At 38.2% G+C, this 24,421-nt stretch overlaps 1 protein-coding gene across 1 annotated transcript in view; it reads right to left on the bottom strand.

Moving 5' to 3' along the window:
• Positions 1–1,917: 1,917 nt before the first annotated feature.
• The window catches only part of ak5 (adenylate kinase 5), a 104,801-nt gene continuing 82,297 nt past the window's right edge, over positions 1,918–24,421 (bottom strand). Inside the window, exons 11-14 of the mRNA XM_059345341.1 lie at positions 18,849–19,012; positions 4,854–4,970; positions 3,458–3,667; positions 1,918–2,651 (exon numbers count right to left, since the gene is read on the bottom strand). Coding sequence (XP_059201324.1) covers positions 2,586–2,651; positions 3,458–3,667; positions 4,854–4,970; positions 18,849–19,012 — 557 coding nt within the window. The 3' untranslated portion in view covers positions 1,918–2,585. The remainder of the gene's footprint in view (positions 2,652–3,457; positions 3,668–4,853; positions 4,971–18,848; positions 19,013–24,421) is intronic.

The following is a 24,421-nucleotide window of genomic DNA, read 5'->3' as shown; positions in this document are numbered from 1 at the left end:
GTGTTTCTACACCTGTGGTTTCTGTATTATTATTATTATTATTATTATTATTATTACTGTTGAAGGTCACTCCAAGCTCAGTGTATGCTTCTGCACTTTACTGCTGCAACATTGTGTTGATTGTTTTTGTTTTTTTGCGTGCATATCTGGCACCTGACACCTCGCTTCTTCTTACAGAGGCCAGCCCATCGAGCCCTGCGCTCTTTGGCCGGGGTTTTAACAACAAGTGTCCAAAGGTTGATGCCCAGAACTGTCCCGGACACAGCAGAATATTTTAAAAAACCCAGAAAGACAGAAGGCAACTTCTCTGCAGATACAGACTCTTAGTCTTTCTTTTTTATAGGAAAATCCGTATCACTCTGCCTTCATTAAAAAATATTTGAAAATCTCAGGCTCCATCTCTGATGTGAGAATGTTTCGTATTATAATCTCAATATCTTTTTCAGATTTTTGGTCGAACAAGAAAGACGTGGTTGACTACAAAGCTCATCTACAGATTGAATGTTTTGAAGAATATATTTACTGTATTTTGTGGCGTAATAATAAGACATCATTTTGAAAAATGAGGGTAATTTTTCAGCATTTGCTCACATTTTATGGGCCTAATTATTAAAAGAGAAATGGGAAGAGAGAAAATGAGAGAAATGGGACTAATTATGAGCTGCGGAGTTGTCTAATCACATTTTTTATTTGCTTGAAGAAGTTATAATTGATATTTGAGATGATAAATCACTGTTTTGATCTAGCATAGATCACACCATAGAGCTGCAGCTAATTTTATTTTCAATAAATCGTTTAAACGTTTGTTGCATAAAAGTTCTTGCACTTTTTTGCTTTTGAGGAAGAAAAAGTTCGGTATAACTGTACTTCACCAAATTTAGTAATACTAATTAAGATCGCTATTATGATCACTGTTAATTCAGCTCCTGAATTGTTGCTAAAACATTTCTGTAAATTAAAGAAAAGGTCTGTGACGGAAGTTTATTTATTTGAATAAACTTTAAGATATGTGAAATGTCATAGTGATTGCATGTGTTTCATCTGAAACACCTGCCAATAAATCTGTTTCTGTTGCACTTTGTTGCACTTTGCTTTTATAGAAACATCAACTTTTCCACTTAACCTATGCGTCAAAATTCTTTGAAATAACTGTGTTACCACTTAGGTTTTTTGGGTGCACTAAAACAAACTCTCTAATAATATTCCCTAGAAACTTGTGTGTGAAAAGAAAAGAAAACCCAGTAAGACTGTCAGATTATCTTTCATTAACTGATAAGCACGGTGAATGACAGCTAATTTATCACCTCTTCTCCTAGGTGTGTTTGATTTTGTGCCTCTGTGGTTGCTTGAAATATTTGATGTAATATATATTATGCAGTGAAAGCAATGCAGAAACCTCCAGGTGTCATCAGGATGTGAAAATGTTCAAGTGCCTGATTGATTTATTTTTTTTTCCATTTATGCTCCAAACGTGACCTTTGGTGGTCACTTCAAACACTCCTGAACACACAGAGTGCTGCAGTTAAAGGTTGTTTTGTTGATGTTAGATCAGTGTATTTTATCAGCTTGAAGGTGGACACACAAATGTCGCAAATGGTCTTTTTTTCACTTTCCAAATGAAAAGTGAATGTTCAAATTTTAGCAGCCACTCAACAGATAACTATTCTATTTTTTGTCTGGTGGGTGAAGAAAAATCCACCATCCACTTGCAGACTTTGTTGCTAATTTTGTGCCCTCCACAAACAAAATGTGCATTTTAAACAGGATGTTAAACCTCTTATCCCTTTGTTACCCATCATAGATTGTAAGCACCTTTTTCATTGTGGTCTTCTCACCAGCAGATGGCGCTCTCAGATCAGCTGTGAGCATTCGCTGTCCTCACACACACAAAACACCAAAGCACACACTCAGAAATCCTCCATTTAGCAAATGCACTGGCTTTATTGAATGTTAAATACCCGACTCAAACAAGCACCTGCACGATGAGCTTGGAAACATACAAATGCGATACTCTGTAATACTCATAATTCTTTTCTGCTTTTTATTGAATGCAAAAAAGGCAGTTAAGCTTGATTGTAATTCTTGCATGCTTGTTACGATATAAAGCATGTTTGCTGTGCATGAGAGCATGAGCACACGCTGACATTTCCACTTTCTAGCACTGCAGGAACTCTTTTTCTCTGCTGCTTTGGGGGGAGGGGAATGGCAGAGAGATTTCACATTCAACTAAAAAAAAAAAACATGCTCTCAGTCACAGCAGGGAATGCTGTTTTCTCAGTACAGTTATCTGCCTCGGTCCGGCAGTTGGCAGCATATATTGAGGTCGATGTAAGAGAGAGAAACAATGCGAGTGTGGGAAGCAGAATGTGACAACCAGGCGCTTCGTCAGTGTCAAAAGCAGAAAAAGGGGTTTCACTGATTGTGTTTGGGGACATGCATGCCACAGTTCAATGAGCGTATGTCTGGTGCAGGTGTGGAGTTATGTGGGTGAGTCTCCAGAGAGAGGGAGAGAGAAAAGGTCTTCACAGGTGGACCTCCTGGACAGCAGAGTTTGGGGGGGATCCGTGGGGGTGGTGTTGCAGGACTCAGAAGGTCTCCATCTCCTGGCAGATCTGGGTGAACACTTCATCTGGCGACCTCTCTGCGTCAACCTGCAGACGGGAGACAAACTGCCTGAGACGAGGCCTTTCAGAAGCCATCAGTGTCTTAATATGCAGTCGAGGACAGCAGTCTGCTGCAGTGCAAGCTCACAGCAGACTGCTGACCTCAATACCTGCTGTGGCATTTAAGCTTGCACACACACACACACACACACACACAACACCTGATGTGGCATTTAAATGTTCAAACAGCTCGTTTTAGAGGGACAGTTCAGACCAAAACAGAAATTCTGTGATTATCTGCTGACCCTCACGTCAGTGGCGATGTCTAAGGGCAGCAGGTTTACCTCCAAGTATATTCTTAAAAAATCATCTCTGTATAGAGAGCATTAAAAATAGTACTTTTTAAGGTTAACTCACTTTGTCTACAAAGCTTGGAAAAGAAAGCCATTTGTTCTTGTATTTCAAATTTTCTTGTATGTTTTATCTCCAGGTGGCCAACAAATCAAAAGAAATGAGTGGATAACAGTTGCAGCTGCTTCATATAAGGCATGAAGACTTTTTTTCTTTTATTTTTAGTATTTAGCCTCCTGCAGCTTTCCTTCTGTATCATAATAACATCACACCTTGAGCTTTGACCCTCTTGCTGTTATATCTGTCACTGAGCTCTCATCAGGCTGTCTGTGCTCTCTCGGTGGCTTAGTTGATATGACGCATCTTCCGTGCAAAGGATTGTGGGTCAGCACAGCCAGAAAACACGCTGGCGTGTATGCTGCAAGATGCAACCGGATGCAGAATGACATCTTGGTATTTTTAGTTGCACACATAGAATAAATGTCTTTCTAAAACAGCGTTACCGTGTGCAGAAGCTTCTTGCGTTCATAGTGAGCTGCCACCGCCTGGCTGTCGCTGCAGAAGCTCTCAGCCCTCCTGTGCAGGACATCTGTGTCTCTGTCTGAGGCCGGGTGGAGGCCGGAGGTGGAGGTGGATCTGCCACGACACTGCAGGCGACTGGACATGGTGTCGGCTGAGCAGCTCAGCAGGAGCACTGCACTGGGCTCCCCCATCTGACACACAAGGGACAGGAGGAGGAAGGTCAGCAACAAGTCCAGGTGACATCCAGGTACAGCTTTCCTTTTACTTTAAACTGTTACAGTATGTCACTGGAATCATGAATGGATTACTGAATGGGCATCTCGGGGGTCAAAGGTTAAAAAAAGTTAAATGAACCACAAAATGATCACAAAGAGATGCTAAATGTTCACAAAAGATACACAAAAAACCTACAAAATACACAAAATGAGTACAAAGAGATGCAAAATGACAGAAAAGGGAACCTTAATGACTGAAAATAGACACAAAACAATTAAAAAACATACAAATATCGACTACAAATAACCCAAAATGACCACACGACCACAAAAACATGTAATATATATATATATATATATATATATATATATATATATATATATATATACAAAACACAGCGGTACAAAATTACTATGAAGAGATAAAATGTACCATAAAGACACACTAAATAACCATAAAAAGACACAAAAAGATTATTTTTTAAAAATCTAATAAAAATACAGACTTCAGATTAGCCAAAATTACTACAAAAAGACACAAAATGACCACAAATAAATATGAAATGACTGAAAATTATGCAAATTTACAACAAAAAGATTCAAAATGACTAAAAATAGATGCAAATCAATCAAAAAGATACAAAATTGCCATAAAGACACTGAAGATAGACGCAAAATCTACAAATACCAACTACAAATAAACTAAAATGAATACAAGATGACTGAAAAAGTATGAAAAAAGAAATGAAAAAGAATTAAAAATGACTAAAGATAGACACAAAATGATCAAAAACATACCAATATTGACTACAAATAACCCAAAATGACTACAAAAATTCACAACACGTATACATGTAAAATAACTAAAAATAGATGCAAAACTACAACAAAAAGATTCAAAATGACTAAAAACAGATGTAAAACTATCACAGAGATGTATTAGCAGTTTGTTTCTCTGATTGGAGTCATTTAGCATCTCTTTATGATGTGGCCTGTTCAGCAATCCATCCATGAGACATTTCCAGTACACTACAGGTCTTAAAACATTTATTTATTTGTTTCCGTTTCATGTTTTCATGGTTTCATGTCTTTGTTACGGGTGCCTGTGAAAGACGCTGTGTATGAGTAATGTCTGCTGTCCCTGTCAGTCCGGCGCTCTGACCTTGGCCTCGTACTCCTCGGCCCGCCTCACGTCTCTGGGGAAGCCGCTGACCACGAGACCTTTCCCCTGCCGCACCGACGACGCCACCGCGTCACACAGCAGGTCCAGCAGTGTGTCCTGGACATCACACACACAGGAGCAGCACAAGCATTTATTAACATCAGAGCTTCGTGTATGAATCAACCTCAGAGATCCTAAAGCAGCAGGGAGAAGTGGTGACGATTCAGGTTCACTGTGTCGTTTTTACAGCAGATATGTTTGGTAATATGCTTTACTTAGGCTGAAATATGACTGAATATGAGAAAAATGAGCCTTAAAAGAGTTCTTGAAATATTGTGAAATGTAATTCTTCAATTGTGTCAATCAAAAATAGCTGCAAAAATAGCTCCGTTATAGTATTTTTTTTCCAATATTTCTATTATATATTTCTATTTCTATTTCTATATTACAGATTGTTGAATCTCTTAATTATTGTTGATTAATTAAACATGTCGTTAACACTTTCTATGAAGACTACATCTATAGTGCATTATGAGCACATTCATAGTGAATTATAATGCTCATTATAATCAATCATAATGCATTATGACTGCACTCATAAACACATATAAAGCTTCATGATGCACTATATCAACAGTTATAAATATAGCTTATAATGACTTATAAATCCAAGTGTCTTATGAGTGCTCTTGACTGGTTATAAACTACAGGCTGACTGATGAGGCTTATAATACATTACAACTACTCATACCCCTCTATACACACACCTCAACAATCAATTGTTATAAGGACTCATAGGATGCCATAAGTATAAATAAATGATCAATGTATGCTTTAAGTAAAGTGAGGTTCATATAGACACATATATAATGCAGTATAGCTAATCATGATGAATCATGAAACACATGAAACACAAGCACTCATAAGACACTTGGATTTATAAGTCATTATAAGCTATATTTATAATTGTTGATATAGTGCATCATGAAGCTTTAAGTGTGTTTATGAATGCAGTCATAATGCATTATGATTGATTAAAATGAGCATTATAATTCACTATGAATGCGTTCATAATGCACTATAGATGTAGTCTTCATAGGAAGTGTTACCAAAATGTCTCACAAATTATTGGAGAAAAATATTGTATATTTTCTGCTTCCACCAGCTACAAGACTAAAATGCACCCCTACAAATTGATTTAATAGTAATACAAATTTAAAACAAAATGCAATCTATAGCATGATAACACTGAGAAGGGTCAATCTGCTGCATAATTAGTGGTTTCTATTCATCATACTTGAATTACATTAACATGTTTTCAGATCTGATTTCAGATATTCTAAATAAACTTTTGTTGTTTTGAAAAATAGTTACAAACTTTTCCCCCCAACTATTTTAATGTCCACTGCATGTTTCTCGTTTAAACCCAGGAAACATTAATTTAAAAACTGAGGGGAAAAAATACCACATCTGAGAAGCTGAATGTAACAACAATTCTGCTTCATAAATGAATTAAATAATAAAAATATATATTAAATGTGTGGGTATTTAACTTTCTGTTGACAAGCCTACTGCTTAATTCTCTTGTTTTTGCACTTTAATTACACTGGTCTGGAGCACAGCTTCTGGGGGTTTGTTTAAAATATAATCAAGCTGCCATGTGTGAGTGTGAAGAAGTGTTCACAGCACATAATGGCTACTTGAAGGCAACAGGGTACGTACATACTGATTCGAAAGTATTTCTCCTGCAGACCCCCTTCTGGTTTAATCAGACATGTGTGCACAAATGTATGCAATGATAAATGCATATAATTCTGCACACAAATAACCACTTACAGCACAGTCTAATATATGCAGCTGCAGGTATAAAAGCATTTATATACTGTATGTAGGTTTGGTGATTTCAAGGCTGCCTGGATACAACAGCGTGTGTGAGGAATAACAGCAGAAGAAAAACATCAGACTGTACTGGGGGACAAAATAACACACAGTCTTTATTTTAATGTAACAACTTAACGTAAAACTATAGCTGCACAAATGACAAGGGTTTAGTGAAAGCAAATATTAGATAATATAAAAGTGGTTTGCTTCCCCCTGAGTGAATTACATCAATGGGACCCTGGTGGCATTCTGAGGCAACTTTCTCTGGATAAATAATAAATAAAAGTCAGGGGAAAAAGCAAAACAAAATATCTGTAAATAGCTTTTAATTATCTCATTATCTTAAAAATACCAAGTAATTATTTTGTGATAAAAAAGTCATTATTTTGAGACAAAAGCCAATCATTCTTTTGTGATACACAGTAATTCTTTTTCAGAATTTGATCAATTTAATTCAAATGATTTTAAGATGAACAGTTATTATTTTGAGGCAAAAAGTTATTATTTTGAGATAAAAAGTTTTTAATTTGAGACGAAAAGTCATTATCTTTGGACAAAAAGTTATTATTTTAAGACAAAAAGTTATTCATTTGAAATAAAAAGTCATTATTTTGAGATAAATGGCAATATTTTGAAGTGAAAAGTTATTATTTTGAGAAAAAAGTACAGAAGTTAACAAGTACAGTAGTAGTAGTAGTAGTAGTACTACAGAGAAAACAATTAAACCCGCACAGAGCAACACCTGAAGAAAAAACATGCAAATCATGTTGTTATCTATTGAAACCAGTGCACTTGTTCTTGGTTCTTATCATCTTCCGTATATATAGAGCTATTACAGCAAGACACCTTGCTGCTACACATGTGACACACTGTGTTCAATGGAAGACAAATCAAGCGCTCCCTCTGCAATGAGCCGGCCTATTTAAAGCCGTGAACCTCCACCTGCTCTTTTGCCCTGCTGTCGGACTGTGAATCACTTCCTGTTTGTGTTTGCTGCTTTTAAAAACATTGTTATAATCAAGTTAAGCCGTTAATAGCTGCATCCCGCCGCCTCAGGAGGACTTTAATAATGAAATAACCGTGTTTGTGTCGCACCACGTTGCTGGAGAATTTGTCGAACCCGTAACAAAACTTGAAGCTAAAATCCTGCAGTCCTACAACTCCTGGTGATTGTTTCCTGCGTACTTTGCTGTGTTCAGTCATTGTTTGTGTGGTTTTTCTCTCTCTAAAGTGTCCCTGTAGTCACTTGTTTGCTTATTCTGCTAATTTTGCTCTTGTGCTGCTGCTGCTATATTTTCTTCATGCACCTCTATTATCATGCTGCTTTGTGACATTACAAGTTATTTTTGGTGGTTTCCTTTATGCAGAGACCCTGGGGTCTCTTGTCGAGGATTATATTGTATGTTGGCTTTACAGACGCATAATTAACTCCCTGTGACACTGGCTTCATGTGAAATGCAATGCTTTTGTTAAACATAAAGGTTCATATTCATTCAGACATTAGAGAAATAATCCTACTCTATAGTGTGCTTCTCATCTTGCCATATTTACCTGCAAACTGCTGAGCTCCATAACTTAGGGTGTCTTGGATTGTAACATGCTTAAATTAAAAATAACAATCAGATGGATATCTGTGTTTTTATATTATCCATATAAATTCACTAGATCGTGCACTCACTTTCCAGTTTATCAGCTCCGCTCAGCTTAGACAAATGCAGCCTAATTTAACAGCCCCGTAATAAATCCGACCTTCATAAAGTTTAAACGCGGTTGTCGTAATTTGCCCGCAACATTCATGTCAATTACAGTTAGCTCATTATTAAAAACACTTCTCAGTTTAATGAAAAACAAACAACAGCCCCCAAAATGACCATAAAGTTGAATCAACACCTCTCTAAAAACAGCTTTAATCAAAAACTGAAGGTTATTGCTGTCATGGTTGGTCGGATTTATTATTATAGGACTGTTGTACTAGACTGCATTAGTTTCAGGTGTGCAGCACTTAATAACCCAGCAAGTGTTTTTTTCATGCATTTTATCCAGTGTTTGAAAGGGTTACTTTAAAACATACCCCACTACTGAACAGAGCAGTCAGAATACTTTTGGAATACTTAAAAATCATCTAACTGAGCTCATTTTTCCAGATTAAGTGATCTGAAGGGCACTGGTTGAGTGCAGGCCTCTGCCACGGCCGTGCACATCTTGCAAAGTTAACTAAAGTGAAAAATAATTCATGCCTCCGCTCCAAAATTGAAGAGCTTCGCCCTCTGTCCACACTTCCACCAAGTTTCATGAAAGTTAGGTAATAGCAGCAGTAGTTTTTCTGCTGACAAATAAACCAAAAAAAAGCATATTCAGAAGTTCACCACTTTGAACTGTAATGGAACACAGTTAGTTAATCCTTTTTTTTGTTACTCCCCAACCCTCATTGTATCTAATAAGGCATATACGCCCTGCAGGACTCGATGAATGCAGCTCTGCAGACACAATTTCACTTAAAAAATCTATCCTAGTGAGTTAGCTGACTCTAATCAAATAAAATGACTTTTTTTTTACTGTATCAAAAACCAGATGTTTTTATTCAGCTTCAAACCTCATCATTGTGCCAAGCTTAAAACTAAAACTAAAGCTAAAACCAGTGGTGGAATGTACTTAATTACTGTACTTTAGTCCAATTTTGAGGTACTTGTACTTCACTGAGTATTTCCATTTTATGTAACTTTATGCTTCTACTCCACTACATTTAGCTGACAGCTTTAGTTACTTTTCAGGTCGAGATTTAGCATAAAAACATGATAAATTTAATGTGATCAGACTTTCTATTTTAAATTAAACAGTATATTAAGTCGTTAAAATGAGCTCTACCTTGAGAAAATGAAAACGCTGCTTACATAAATGCATCAATAATTATATTCTAATGATATATTTCAAATATACAGTAGTGTTCAAAATAATAGCAGTCCAATGTGACTAACCATTTTTATTGCTACATGGCAAACAAGGTACCAGTAGGTGCAGTAGATTCTCAGAAAACCAACAAGCCCCAGCATTAGTGATATGCACGCTCTTAAGGCTGTGCAATTGGGCAATTAGTTGAAAGGGGTGTGTTAAAAAAAATAGCAGTGTGGCATTCAATAAGTGAGGTCATCAATTTAGTGAAAAAACAGGTGTGAATCAGGTGGCCTCTATTTAAGGATGAAGCCAGCACTTCTTGAACATGCATTTCTCTTTGAAAGCCTGAGGAAGAACAGCGTACTTTGATTAAAAAGTTGATTGGAGAGGGGAATCTTATAAAGAGGTGCAAACAATTATAGGCTGTTCAGCTAAAATGATCTCCAATGCTTTAAAATGGAGAGCAAAACCAGAGACACGTGGCAGAAAACAGAAGACAACCATCAAAATGGATGGAAGAATAAGTAGAATGGCAAAGGCTCAGCCAATGATCAGCTCCAGGAAGATCAAAGACAGTCTGGAGTTACCTGGAAGTGCTGTGACAGTTAGAAGACGCCTGTGTGAAGTTAATCTATTTACAAGAATCCCCCGCACAGTCCCTCTGTTAAAAAACAGGCATGTGCAGAAGAGGTTACAATTTGCCAAAGAACACATCAACTGGCCTAAAGAGAAATGGAGGAACATTTTGTGGACTGATGAGAGTAAAATTGTTCTTTTTGGGTCCAAGGGCCGCAGACAGTTTGTGAGACGAGCCCCAAACTCTGAACTCAAGCCACAGTACACAGTGAAGACAGTGAAGCATCATGATATGGGCATGTTTCTCCTACTATGGTGTTGGGCCTATTTATCACATACCAGGGATCATGGATCAGTTTGCATATGTCAGAATACTTGAAGAGGTCATGTTGCCTTATGCTGAAGAGGACATGCCCTTGAAATGGGTGTTTCAACAAGACAATGACCCCAAACACACTAGTAAACCAGCAAATTCTTGGTTCCAAACCAACAACATTGATGTTATGGAGTGGACCTTAATCCAATTGAGAACTTGTGGGCTGACATCAAAAATGCTGTTTCTGAAGCAAAACCAAGAAATGTAAATGAATTGTGGAATGTTGTTAGAGAATCTTGGAGTGGAATAACAGCTGAAAGGTGCCACAAGTTGGTTGACTCCAGCAGTTATAAAAAAAACTGTGGTCATACAACTAAATATTAGTTTAGTGATTCACAGGACTGCTAAATCCTAGAAACAAAAAAGTTTGTACAAAATACTTTTAAGTTTATTTGTAGCAATAAACAATATACTTAAAAACCTGGATTAATCTGTTAGTCACATTGGACTGCTATTATTTTGAACACTTCTGTATAAGGAGTGAGGTCATTCTGCATAATGAATACTTTTACTTTTGATATTTCGATGCTGATACTTTTGTATATCACACTTTTCTGCAGTGTGGTATCAGTACTTCTACTTAAGTAAGTGATCTGAATACTCCACCAATGGCTAACACTAAATCTACTGCTAACAACGTTTACTAAAGTATTTGTCTTCAGCCTTCGAGAGAAAACCTCACAGGAAGGAAGAGGAATAAGGCAGAGAAAACGTTGCTGTTAGTTAATAGCATATCTGTCTTTTGACAAGGTCATGTCATCAGAAAACATAAATTGAGTATTCATGACTGACTCTGCACTCCGAGCTAAGACCCTGAGCTGCCAGAAGATCCATCAAATCATGTGCGGCGCCCACAAGAAAAAAAAAAATCCACTACCTTGGGTAATCTAACAGATTAAATATTAAATATTTTTGGCTTTAGCTCAAATATGCAGCCGTGGGTGTTTCCACCTCAGTGCACCAAGATTACACATCACATGTATCAAACTCCTAAAGGGATAGTTTTTTCGAATTGCAGTTGTAAGACAGTCGAGAACTAAACAGCTTCAAAATCGGCCCCAGATCCTCCGATCTAGTATTTGTAACTGCAAAGGCGAGGACTCTGCTCTGTACATGAGCTGCACACGGGTCAACTAAACTGCACCCAAACTGGGCTTCTATAGTTCCCTTTATTGTAATAATTATGACAGAAAGGAGGAAGTAGTGTAGTATAAGGAGGAGCAACAGCATTTGTGCATGAGAGAAGACTGCGGTGGTGGATGGCTTCTTAAACACAGAACCTCAACCTGTGAGGTCAGGGGTCGTGTCCTGCGAGAGGCTAAAATTATTCTTTTGTCTTGTCATTTTTATATCATAAGTGTTCTGACATGCAAGATGTAACTGTCTTTAAGACATTTTATTTTGTCCTTGTTTATGTTTCAGACAAAAATTCATAATCATTTAAGTTCATTGAAATGTGATTAAAAATGCAAACGATATGATGTTAAAAAGGTTTATTAATATGTCGTAATGATACTTAGAATGTTTGGTTAAAATGTATTGCCTTTATGTGGGACTTTAATTGTAAAGTATAACAGGGTCACAGTGTGATTTGAGGGCATTGTGGGAAATGTGAGGTGAAATGTAAGGTCAGGTCAGTTGCATTATGGGTGAGAACAACATGGCTGTAGATGAAGAGCATGCAACTCCAGAGTAACAACTCTACATGTGAACGGTTATTTTCCCTTTACATGTTTCATATTTATGTATAACGTTCTTAATGTGCTCTATTATGGACATTGGTGATGTATTTGAAGTTTATTTAGTCCAGCCATTTCTGTTGTGCTTATGTGCTTCGGACATTACAATGAGAGACTTAACAGTGAGTGGACCGGTGTAGTTACACAAGATATTACGATATTATGATCTTTTTTTATTCAACCTAATCTCAGAGTATTTAATTTCCTAAACAAAACCACATAGTTTTGGCACCTGAACCTAGGATATATATAAATACCTAGATATTTAGTGGGCTGATAACTGCCTTTTGCACATAATAATAATAATAATAATAATAATAATGCATTCAATTTATATGCCGCTTTTCTAGACACTCAAAGACGCTTGGACACACATACAACCACGGTTCGAAAAAAGAAGTTTGGACATTTTCTAGAACGTAAATAAAACAGAAGGAAATAAATAGCTAAACCTTTTGAATATGTATTCAATTGAAAACTGAATGAAGATATATTTCTATTTAATCTTCATGAGGCTTATAACTGCTGATAATGGCCATTTAATTGGCTGATCACATTCGAAATGGGTGAAAACAGTAATTTTATCTCACAGAACACTGGAGTTGCTGCTTTGCAGCTGTGTCCGCTTATTAGTTTGTAAGATTTATTATTACATCACTTTGATTCAACCTTTTTAAGCAACAAGTCTCACAATAACACAAAGAAAGTACACAATCAATGCAGCTACAGAGCAGCAACACCAGTGATCTAAAATGACTGTTTTGGTCAATGGAGTCTGGTGGCTTTGAAGAGAGAATAAATAACTGCTTCAGGTCCATGTGATTACACGATCAATTATTACGATCCCATCACTGCTGGCTCCGACTCCTCCACACACAGACTTAGCAGCCATTTCTTCACAAAGAGCCATTGTTTCAAATGTTGATCTCTTTCTCCTCATCCTTCTTCTTATCATCATCTGCTTATAACGTTCACCAGTAATTCCACCGTAAACACTGACTTCAGCAGCCTCCATGTTTACTTCTGTACACAGCGTGCCACGTGTGACGTCTTTGTTATTGTTCTTCTGCTTCTCCAGTTCACACTGGAGTCTGATATAGGCCACATTTGAAAAATATAAATATAAAATATAAAATATGTGAACAGCCGAACAAAATAAATCAGATCTGGGCAAAAAATATCTGAATTTGGGATCAAGACCTATTGTAACCTGTTTACCTGCAGTGTGAAGCATAGAATGTATGTAAATAATGGACGTAGTCACGTGACGTCTCTCATTGGTTTGTGGATATTTGTTCAGCTTTATGGCTGTCGGCATCTTTGTTTTCTGAACCGTGAGAGACCATATTTGGACTGGGGAGGTGCGAGGAAAAATGAAAAGCCGACTCCTTGGAGTGTCTTTTAGTGCAACTCGAAGCTTCATGAACTGAAAACACTCTGAAAGTTCTGAGACGAAAACATGGCAAACAAGTTCATGGCTGTTTAGATGTACACAGTGCCGTGGATACGCTTTGCCCCAAATCATAATAATCTATTTTCTTCTAAATTGGACCATTATTTACACATTGAAACTAGGGATTGAGACCATATTGGTTTTTTTAAAAAAAAGATATTTATTTTGGCCATTTTTGGACTTTATTGATAGGACAGAGTGAAGGGGGAGACAGAGGGGAAGACATGCAGGAAAGGGCTCCGAGTCAGATTCTAACCCGGGCTGCCCACTTACAAGGACAATGCCTCTGTGGTACGCGCTCTACCAGGTGTGCCACCAGGAACGCCCCCGAGAACATATTTTTGCCACAATATTTTTTTTCTGAGGTAATAAATCAAGTAACAAGTGGTCTCATTTTGCATTGAAATAGATAGGACCGGAGTTATTTTGTAACCGCTGTTGGCGACCCCTGCTGGATGTTTGAAAGAATGCAGCCTGAAGGTACTTCCAGGTTTTCAGACCTGGAGGTTGCTGCCTGGTGTGAACGTAGCCTCAGGCTGGTTTTGATCTCTACTGTTCATGCAGCCTGAGAGAGAGCACACATGTGGACACACCAGACGTGGAGCTGGTGGTCTTCACAGCGTTTTCAGGTAACACAGAAAATTAAATTGCACTTGCTGTGTTGCCAGGCAACAGTACAGTAACATTTTACCGAGTCAAACCCTCGTCGTGTTGCTGTTTCATGCTGGTGAGCCACACATGACTGCATTGTATCTCTCTTTGAGATAAAACCTGATAATCCTGATGTGTGATTTTGTGCTACTGGATTTTTTTTTTTGTAACGTGTTCTGCTGTGAACCTGCACTTCAGTAATCCCTCTGTGGGATTATTCAGCCTCCTTTTAAATCAGCGTCTCTCTCTTTCTAACTAACTCACTCGCACAACATAAAAATAAGTGGTGACAATGTGCGTGAACACACGGGACATGACCTTAATGTGCCGTAAGAAGCTTAGACAGCTGAGCCTTGCACGAACGCCTTTGGGTTTCTACACTTAGATGACACAAAGGTAAAGTAAATCTGTGCGTGGGTCTCTTTTTAAATTGCTTTCAAATCTCTTCAATTCACCACTTAATAAAGCCTGAGATAATGGAAAGCCTGCATGTTTCCAGACTTCAGTGTTATCTTTTGTTGCATCTATTGTTTGTGTTCTTCCCGAAGCCTCAAGTCAGAAAATGTGAGCATTTTAAGGAGAAAAGGAAAAGTCATTTCAATCAAGCGTCACTTCTTCCAAACCACTGAAAACAATTCCAACTATGTTAATCATTTATTAATCTGCAAATTATTTTGCAGATTAATTGTTAGTCTACAAAACTTTCTCAGACTAGTTGATGTCTTTAAATGTCTTGCTTTGTCAGTTTGAAACCCAAACATTTTCAGCGACTTTCAGATGAATGTTAGATGAAGTGCAAACCAGCTCCTTTTGGCAGATATACTCAGTCTTTTTAACATTCTTTTTTCACTCCACTGCTCAACATTAAATTTTCCAGTTGAAGGATTTCAACTCTTCTTTCATCTTTTTTTTTTTCTCTCAGAGGCGGCGGCTTTTACTGAAAACCCAACAGTCCAACAGTTGCTGCTGGTTGTATCATTTCGTGCTCTGAAAGGATCTGCCAGCTGCATCCAAAGCAGATTTTAATCTAAGTTTGTGTCATTTTGTCCACACTCAACAAAAATAATCAGAATGAATGGACACTGTCAGTTTTCTGTCAAGGCTGAGGCAGAGAAAGTAAACAACCACCACCATCAAGGTGTCCTTATCATCTGTAACCTTAATTACCTGAGCTGCCATTCTGACAGACCTGTGAGTTTTCATATTTTCACTATAATTTGAGTAAGAAGTCCAGCAGAAGCCTTCAGTGACAATATCACAAATCCTGACATTTGCATTTTTTTGCTAGGGAAATACATTTCTGTTGGAAATAACAGAAATGTGACAGCTTTAGTTTGCAACTAAAACTGCCAAGTGTGATTCTGCATTTAACAGACTGTTGCGGTGGTTAAGTCTCTGGAGTGTTTATCATTTTCTCAGCAGAAATTACACACAGTAAATACAACAGCCCAGCAGAGAGGAGTCATGGTGGGCCATGCTAGAGGAAGGAGAAACTTGGCTGTGCCAGATTACCAACCATCGCACGGATAGTGGCGTTCTGGTGATATTAGAGACCAGGCTGCATGAAAATATCCTTCGTCATTGAGCTAGTCAGCCCCACACCTTACTCCGCTTTGCATGCGACCCCGCCTGTGACTCCTCTCTGCCGGGCTGTTGATCTCTGTGCACTCAGCTGAGCAAGTAGTCTCTACTCTGGATGGAGCTGGACTCTCAGGGCTCAGCCAATTGCAACACCTTTCCTATGCTCTCTTTAAATTTTGTCATTTACTGTATTATGTCTGGTTTGAGACCGTGGAAAGCCTTGTGTGTCTCATACACCAATAAAGGGCGCCTTGTGCGTCAGTCACACACTGAAAGCCATGACAAAGCGTCTGTATGTGTCGAGTCGGGAGTGCGACTGGGCTGCTCGGTATGACGTTCACAAACCAACTAGTTGAACACAAACACATTCGTCTATGCACCTTTGAACATGTGAAACTGTGATGTCAGTGTGTGCGTGTGTGGGTAACAGGCTTGGGTGTGTTATGATGCAAAATGTCACATTCTGCAGCTCAATTTAAAAAGCTTGCTGACGACCACCGGGACCGTATGTTACTGAGGATAAAAAATCACCAGCAGCAAAATGCATCACTGTTCAAAATCTCTGAGCTGTAGAAGCTGAAAATAAGGAAGCTAAACAATTATGTCACCCCTTTAACCTGCCACGATGCATTCATAACCTGATTTTTAATTAATTAGCCGATTAATGTCCTTGAAGGTGTCCATAATCTGGAATAAACGGACGACACGGAGGCCAGAACCGTCCATTGCATAGCAGAGACACATCACAGGCACTTTAGTCTTACACGGCTCAGTCCTAATTTAAGAAACAACCTCATATAAACTATAATATCATAGAGAATTGTCACATTTCAACATTTTATGAATTTTTAATGAGTTGTGTATTTCCCATAAACTCCAATGCCTGCTGGTCTGAAGTCGACTCTTTGCACTGATGAACACGTTCACGTTTTCTCAGAAAATAAATGTGTTTTCCTGTGAGAGTCTTTGGAGAAAATTGATCTAGTTTACACAGTCTGCAGCCGCTTCCAGCTCCAATATGCTTAGACAGCCCTGCCAGCTATGTCTGTGTGTAGATGTGCAATCTCTGTGAAAGCCATCTTGGCTTATAATATTTCAGCTGCAGTTCTCCCTCTTCTATTTATTTCATTTGGCCCGTTCCATAAAAACATGTTTTATCAGTATTTTCTCAGTCTGAGAGCTGTGGTGTTACAATTTTCACTGACAGCATGGATAGATGTGTTTTTCTGCATCTTCATCTGTCTGTTTTTATGACAAAATAATCTGTAAGATCTTGTTTTTAAAGGTGTAACTTTGGTGGCTCACTGCTCCCAGACACCTCCTGTCAGTCAAACAGTTTGGGTGTTTCTGTGACATCTTTATTCTTTGATTTTTATATTCAGACATGCTGCCAATTTGCAGTCACTGCTCGTTGTTAATGTTCTGACTTTGTATTCATTCCAATGAAACCACTCCGCGAAACCACTACTCTTCTCTACACTCATGCTGTAATGTAGTTTAGACTGCACGTAAACAAAAATCAAAACTTACTGGTGAAATATGCATGTTGTAACATTCTTTAAATAGTTATTTTCATAGTAAATATAAAAGCTATCCTCCATTTTTTAAATTATTATATAAGAGGAAGCCAATATTTTCACAAGATCTGTAATTTTTGTTCTTGGCGTTAACAACATTCACTTATGCACTGATCTCATGTACATTTCTTTCAAGTGTTTCTATTTAATTAGCATCACTGTCAATGTGAGCATGAATGGTAGTAACTCTCTGTGTCAGCCCTGTGATAGTCTGGCGACCTGTCCAGGGTGTAGCCCTTGACCAGCTGGGATCAGCTCCAGCCCCTCGAGATCCGAGTGCAGATAAGGAGTTACAGATAATGAATGAATTAATGTATTTACAAGGTTCACCTGAATGCACCATGAAGTTCCAAAGTTCCAAACCAAAGAAAGAAATACAGTTTGCAAAAGAAACAAAAGAAAGTAACTAATGCATACAGAAACATCCAGTTATCGTTCTATTGCAGCATGTAGTTAGCCTGGGTATACCCATACTGCCTTGCGCGCTCGATTTCATTTCGAACCTGCAGGCGGTCTGGCAACTACAGGCGTTTCTTAGCCCTGTTTTAGTGATCCGATCACAGAACGGGGAGGGACGGTAAGACGATGACGCGTACTACTCGACAGACGGAAGCTTGTTTTGTAGTTTTCTTACGGATCCAACATGGCTGCAGCAGATGCGAAACTCTCTTTCAATCTAGCGTTTTAAATAGTTTAGAGCAAAAGTTTATTTTAAAAGAAGAACAACGTTTGACTTTACACTCCTGTTACCTTACTTCCGACAGGATTTGGCAAAAGCCTAATCTACCAACTAGCCCCGATACTGCTCACTGCTGTAACACCGGTGATCTCGCTACGAGCCGGGGGACAGCGGAGCCACCGAGAGACCTGCTCATTGAGAAATGTCCAGACTAATATAATTTGTGATTAGTCTGGCATTAGCTAGGCTAGCATGTAGTACCACAAACCGTGTCTAAACCTTTGTTAGAAAGCTCCCATTCTCCTGCACAACATAATGTGTTTTACATGTTCTATATTTTTGTTGCTGTGATTTAGATGATCTTTGTTTCTAATAGTCATTTCCATTAAGAATGTATGAAATCTTTAAAGCCTGTTTTCTCAAAATGAGTTTTTTCTCATGCTTTGAGCCATAAATCTCAACTTCACCTCCACTCACAGACAAAGTTTAAATAATTATTATTGTTGGCAATAACATGAACTTAATAGACAATAGGATTATCTGGGAGGGGCCAGTGTTTATATGTGAAGTGAAACCAGCGGCACACAGACCTCAGGTAGCTGCTGTCCTCTCTCCAGGACATCCCGCAGGTGGCGCCCTCTGTCCCCGTGAGACTGCAGCTCGTTACACAGCAGGTCACCCAGAGCGAGGCTGCGCAGGCCGAACCGCTCCTCCATCCGCTCACACTGGAGAGATTTCCCTGAGCCTGGACCACCTGAGGACACACACACACACACACACACACACACACACACACACACACACACACACAGGGTCAGTCCAACCAGACAAAACACAAAGTGGGGTGAGGACGATGGGGAGGAAATTGACGGATAAAAAAAAGAGCATGAAAATGGGAGTCAATGGGAAATAGATGGTGTTTGTGTTTTTGTGTGTCTGTGTGTGTGTGAGACAGAGTGAGAGGGAGAGAAACCTTCGTCTGCATCAAAGTATTTAAGTGGAAAAAGGTGGTCCGGGAGAGGGAGCAGAGTAACAGAGCGAGGTAATAAGAAAGGATACAGAGATGGGTATGTGTGTGTGTGTGTGTGTGTGTGTGTGTGTGTTTGTGTGTGTAAATGTACTTGCACATCAAAGGTCTGATTCATTGCCAGGGGGCTCAGAGTCAGGTTATCACAGATTAATATCATCTTCTCTCCTCTTAACTGAATCCATCTGCACCACCACCTCACTTCAACACCATGCACGCACGCACGGATGCTAGCATGGACACACGGAAGCATGCACACACAAATGCACACAATCTGGCAAAAAGATGCGTATCACAGGAGTTCCTTTTTAATATATTTTGTGAAACTGTAATCGAAATGATATATAAAAAAACAATCAGAAAGAATATTTCCTGTTTATATATGTCTATTCTTAATGTCATGTTTCGACAAAATCGGAGGAGATCTGACACTGCGGTAGGCCTGTGCCGTGATGCTGGGCCCGCTGGAGGGAAGGGGGGCACAGAGGAACCAGAACCAGGACTGAGTGGGACGGATTGTCATACCCTGTGAGGTTTTCTAACTGCAGTCTGGTGCTTGTGGAAGCAGTCGCAGAGTTTTGTAATCTGTCGCATCTCTATAAAATCGATATAAAAAGAAAATTAAGTCGGTGTATAGATAATCAAATTTTTTTTTGATGAAACTAATGTTTCCTAAAATACTGCTGGTTCTGTGGTGTTGTCATTTCAAATCTGATGCCTGCAGTGCAACATAGGAGGATCAAGTTCATGCACGCCAAATGAGGCGCAATAATCATTGCTTTCAGTGTGTTTGCTCCTTTAATCCAATCTAAGACTCCAACAAGTGTCCACAAACACAGAAGAACAGGAAGAAAACATTGCATTAGGAATCGGCCACGTTTAGTAATGACATTTTTGCAGATTTCCTTAAAAGAATTAAAAAATATTTCAGCCTTCTGCTCCCCTGACGTGTTGTGAGGTCTGCAGGTGTTTTATCACAGGTTGACTGTATTACATGACCATGAAGCTGTGTGACGTGTCAGTAGACGGTGGTCATTTATCATAACCAGCCTTGGGCACAGTAATAAAACTCAGGATGTGCTTCACATTCATCAGTATTCTCCTCGAGTCCAAGTGTCGCTGCCCTCTGCCTAAAACAAACGTCCTCATCAACATTTCCTCTGAGAGCACGGGCTGAAACGATCGAGCCTCCACTCGCCCGGGGACGACCGTGAAGTCATGAAAGGAGAGGAGTAGTTATGGATTCATTCATTGTACATTCAGCACATATTCACCGGCTTAATATATTTCACCAGCCCCTCCACACCTACTCACTCGATGTATTCCTCTGCTGCTTGACACCTCTGCCAGGAAGTAAAATAATGAACCACCAGAGCTGAAGAAAAAGCCCAGAGAAGCTTGTTAGCCGCTCCCCTAGTTAGTCCGGTCAGACTCAGGTCTGCTGTGTAAACTGGAGCTGTGGATAAAGATAGTTTTCTATCTCTGAGACCATTTGATGTGTCTATTTACTGTCCTTGAGAGTCAGAGCGTATTTATCTTCCCTGTTTTATACTATGCTAATATATTTACTGCTGCTGCTTTTCATTTGAGCTAATGTTCAGTCACCACTACGGTTAAATGACTAAATTTGCTGCATACACAAGAATATTTTTCATGTTCAGGAAAAGTGGGACATTTACAGCTTAATTTAAACCTGATATAATTAATTTTTGGCCACTTTGTGGGGCAGGGGAAGCTTATTTACACACCCAGCAGATATGGAGCAATACTATCATTAATTTAGAGATGCGAGTCTGGCCCCCTGGTCCAATATCCACTCATTTTTAACTCATTTATATGCCTCTTCACTGTATTCACCAGCCAGTCGAAACTACAGTGCTTAACAAATTCATTAGACTACCTGCATGAGAAAACATAAATATTTTAGAAATCTTTCAAAGCTTGTTTAAAACTGAATTCACTTTTTTATAGCCAGATTTGAGTCAGCTGACTGGGCTTCAGCAGAACATTCAACCACTAAAACTCATTCAGGAATTGCAGTAAATAACTATAATTTTAGATCTTAATCAATAAATAATAATGTGGTTTACTATTCTTACTGGGTTTTTATTGTAAAAACAGTAAATATGAAAATGCATCGATAACAATGATGATTATATTCTAGCATTAAAAATATAATTTCAGTAAAGCGCTTCTACATCCTGCTGTATTAACCATTACAGAAACATAATATAAAAATATTTCAGTTATCACTAATGCTGTTAATTTAGGACAGCTGTGGCACAAACTGTTGGTCTAATATATTTGTTAAGCCCTGCATGTTTGTCCACCGTTTGGTGCTTAGCAGGTAGTGTCCAGTGGCTTTATAGCAATTTTAAAACAATATGACCAAAGTATGATTCAATCAGTTCAGTTTGAATGGAAAACTTAGTAACAGATTTGTCCTAAATTAGGTTAATGGATAGATTTGGTGACTGTGGACTGTATGAAAGCAGTAAATGTTACCTCCAGGTTTGAAAAGTGAAATAAGTGTGAAAGTGCCTTAAACCTGTGTTCTTTCTAATGGCCAGCAGGGGGCGACTCCACAGACTTATTATATGCATCCATACACGGCAATTCAGGCCACTAAATCCATCAAAAGTCTCTTAAATCTTCACACTATCTGAAATTAAATCATGTAAACCTTTAATCTTAGATGCTCCTTACTGGACCATTGAAACACACATTTATTTAAAAATGCTTCTCTTGATCTTGTGGATAGTTTTGTGTTTTGCCAGAGCCTTCGTGTAATATTTCATCCATACAGTCGGTGGAATGTAACTAAGTACATTTACTCAAGTACTGCATTTGAGTACAATTTTGAGGTATTTTACATGAGTATTTCCATTTTATGTAACTTCATACTTCCACTCCACTACATTTAGCTGACAGCTTTAGTTACTTTTCAGGTCGAGATTTAACATGAAAAACATGATAGATTTTAAATGAGTATGCACATTTACAAATTAAAACCTCAAAACGGTAAAACGGAGCCATACCTTGACAACAGTTAAATGCTGCTTACATAAATGCGTAAATAGTCATTTCACAGTGTGGTACAAGTACTTTTACTTAGGTAAGATATCTGAATATTTCTGCACCTTGTCACTTTAATCCCACATTTAGTCCACTCAACTTAACATACAGTGCACTGTTACAAGTCAGACAATTTTGTGAGCACTGGCAGATGTTTGACCTCTGCTGAGCTCCGTCTAGTTTGTCTTCTGGCGCTCAGGTAGGTAGAGTTTTAGATTTGAGAGCAACCCACCAAGCGTGAACGGCTCCATCACAGCATCGTCCTCGATATGAGCCAAAGTGACAGATGGATTATATTAGATGGAGATGGAGCAGGAGACGGATGAAACGAGGCAAAGAGGGCAGACGAATACATAAAGTGGGAAAAATCTCTAGTAATTCAATTTGAATCCCTTCCTGTTACATCATTTTTCCCCCCGAAAGCTTCAGCAGGTTACACTTTGATGTAAACACAAACCAGTCTAAGTGGCAAATGGGCCGCAGAGCTTCTCGTCTCCACTAATTGAGATGCTTCAATCGTTTACATCAAGGAAAATACAAAAATGTTCTTCGCTGGACTCTCATAAGTTCATTGAATCCACTGTGAAAAGATTTTTTTCCTTTCTACTGTCACCATCCATTAACTAGAAGAGACTGAGGACGTTCTTTACTGATGTCATAAGAAAGCATCTTTGAGTATTAAAGTCATCAGCCATTAGTTTCCGCAGAGAATCAGGCTGTGGGTTAGTTTATTTTTATCTTGTCAGTTGTTTTGAGCCAGAAATTCTAAATGTCTTTACGCCTTATTTTCCTTTTAGTGGAATAAAAAAGTAAACTATCTCACTTGGGAGAACGGAAGTTGGCTATTACTACAAGGGATAATAATTTGATGACTGTAATCATCTTTAACAGCCTAATATAAAAAAGTAAGGGGAAAAAACAGTTTGGACATTTCATACTAGATATAGAGATACAAACAAACATCATAGATTTTTTAAATTTAAGAAGACTAAATACAATAATTAAATAAAAAATATGAAAGTAAATTAAAAATGTATTTTATATTCTCTTTTAAAGCCTATTATAAAGGTTATTCAGGTAAAAATAACAATAATTGGAAATATCACACTACTAAACAGAATTACAATTATGCTTTTTACTATACATTTTTATTTGATTGGCTAACTAAATAATTGTTGGACTATAAAATCTCCTTGAAGCTCATGGTGTTATCTTGAAGTTGCTTGTTTTGTCTGCTTGAGGCTGAGAGCTACAGATTACCAGTGAAAGAGAAAAGTACTGAGAGAAGGATGAATTAGTGGCTGGTTTTGGTCTTTACATTTAATTGATTAACAGTAGGAAGTATATGCTGCTATTTAATAACATTCTTAGTTTTAATCAAGGGCCATAAAAGTGCAAAATTGCCATTGCAACAATTCAAAACATTATTAAAGCAACTTGCACCAACAGCGTGTTTTTTCATTATTTAAATGCACGTCTCATTACAAGAATAAAAATGGAAATTCTTCTGCAGAGAGGAAGATAGAAGTGAGAGAGAGTGGAAGAGAGAGAGAGAGCAGTGGGACATGAAGGAGATAACATGAAAAAAGGCTGGAGCTCAGACACCAGTGAAGCCTCACATTAGCATTTCCCTCAGGCATCATCTCCTCCACCTTTTTTATGAAGCACCGCTGCAGAACACTGCTTCAACTTCCCACCATTTTTCATAGTCGGGAAGGTTTTGGATGGATAAAGCTACATAAAGTAAAACTCCCAACTTTTAGTTCAAACTGTTTTGAGAACATGGATGCATATGTAATATCTTTCCTGAACAGACTTTTATGGATTTTAATGAGATATGTCATCAAAAGCTCATATTTTAGACATCTTTTTAATTAAACCACTGGTTTTATTCTGCCTGCACGTGTTGTTCAGCAAGTACTTGATGATTGTCATAAAAGACAACACCTAATTAAACAATACACCAAGAACCAGAACCAAAGACACTCAGAACCAAAGATACTCCTGACCTGATTGAACCAAAACAATGCAGGCAATAATTCATTTTGTCAGCAATTTTTT

Source organism: Centropristis striata, chromosome 11, assembly GCF_030273125.1.
Source record: "Centropristis striata isolate RG_2023a ecotype Rhode Island chromosome 11, C.striata_1.0, whole genome shotgun sequence".
In the NCBI taxonomy this organism is placed as follows: Eukaryota; Metazoa; Chordata; class Actinopteri; order Perciformes; family Serranidae; genus Centropristis; species Centropristis striata.
The sequence above is the reverse complement of the archived record's forward strand: the minus strand, read 5'-3'. Positions and strand labels throughout refer to the sequence as shown.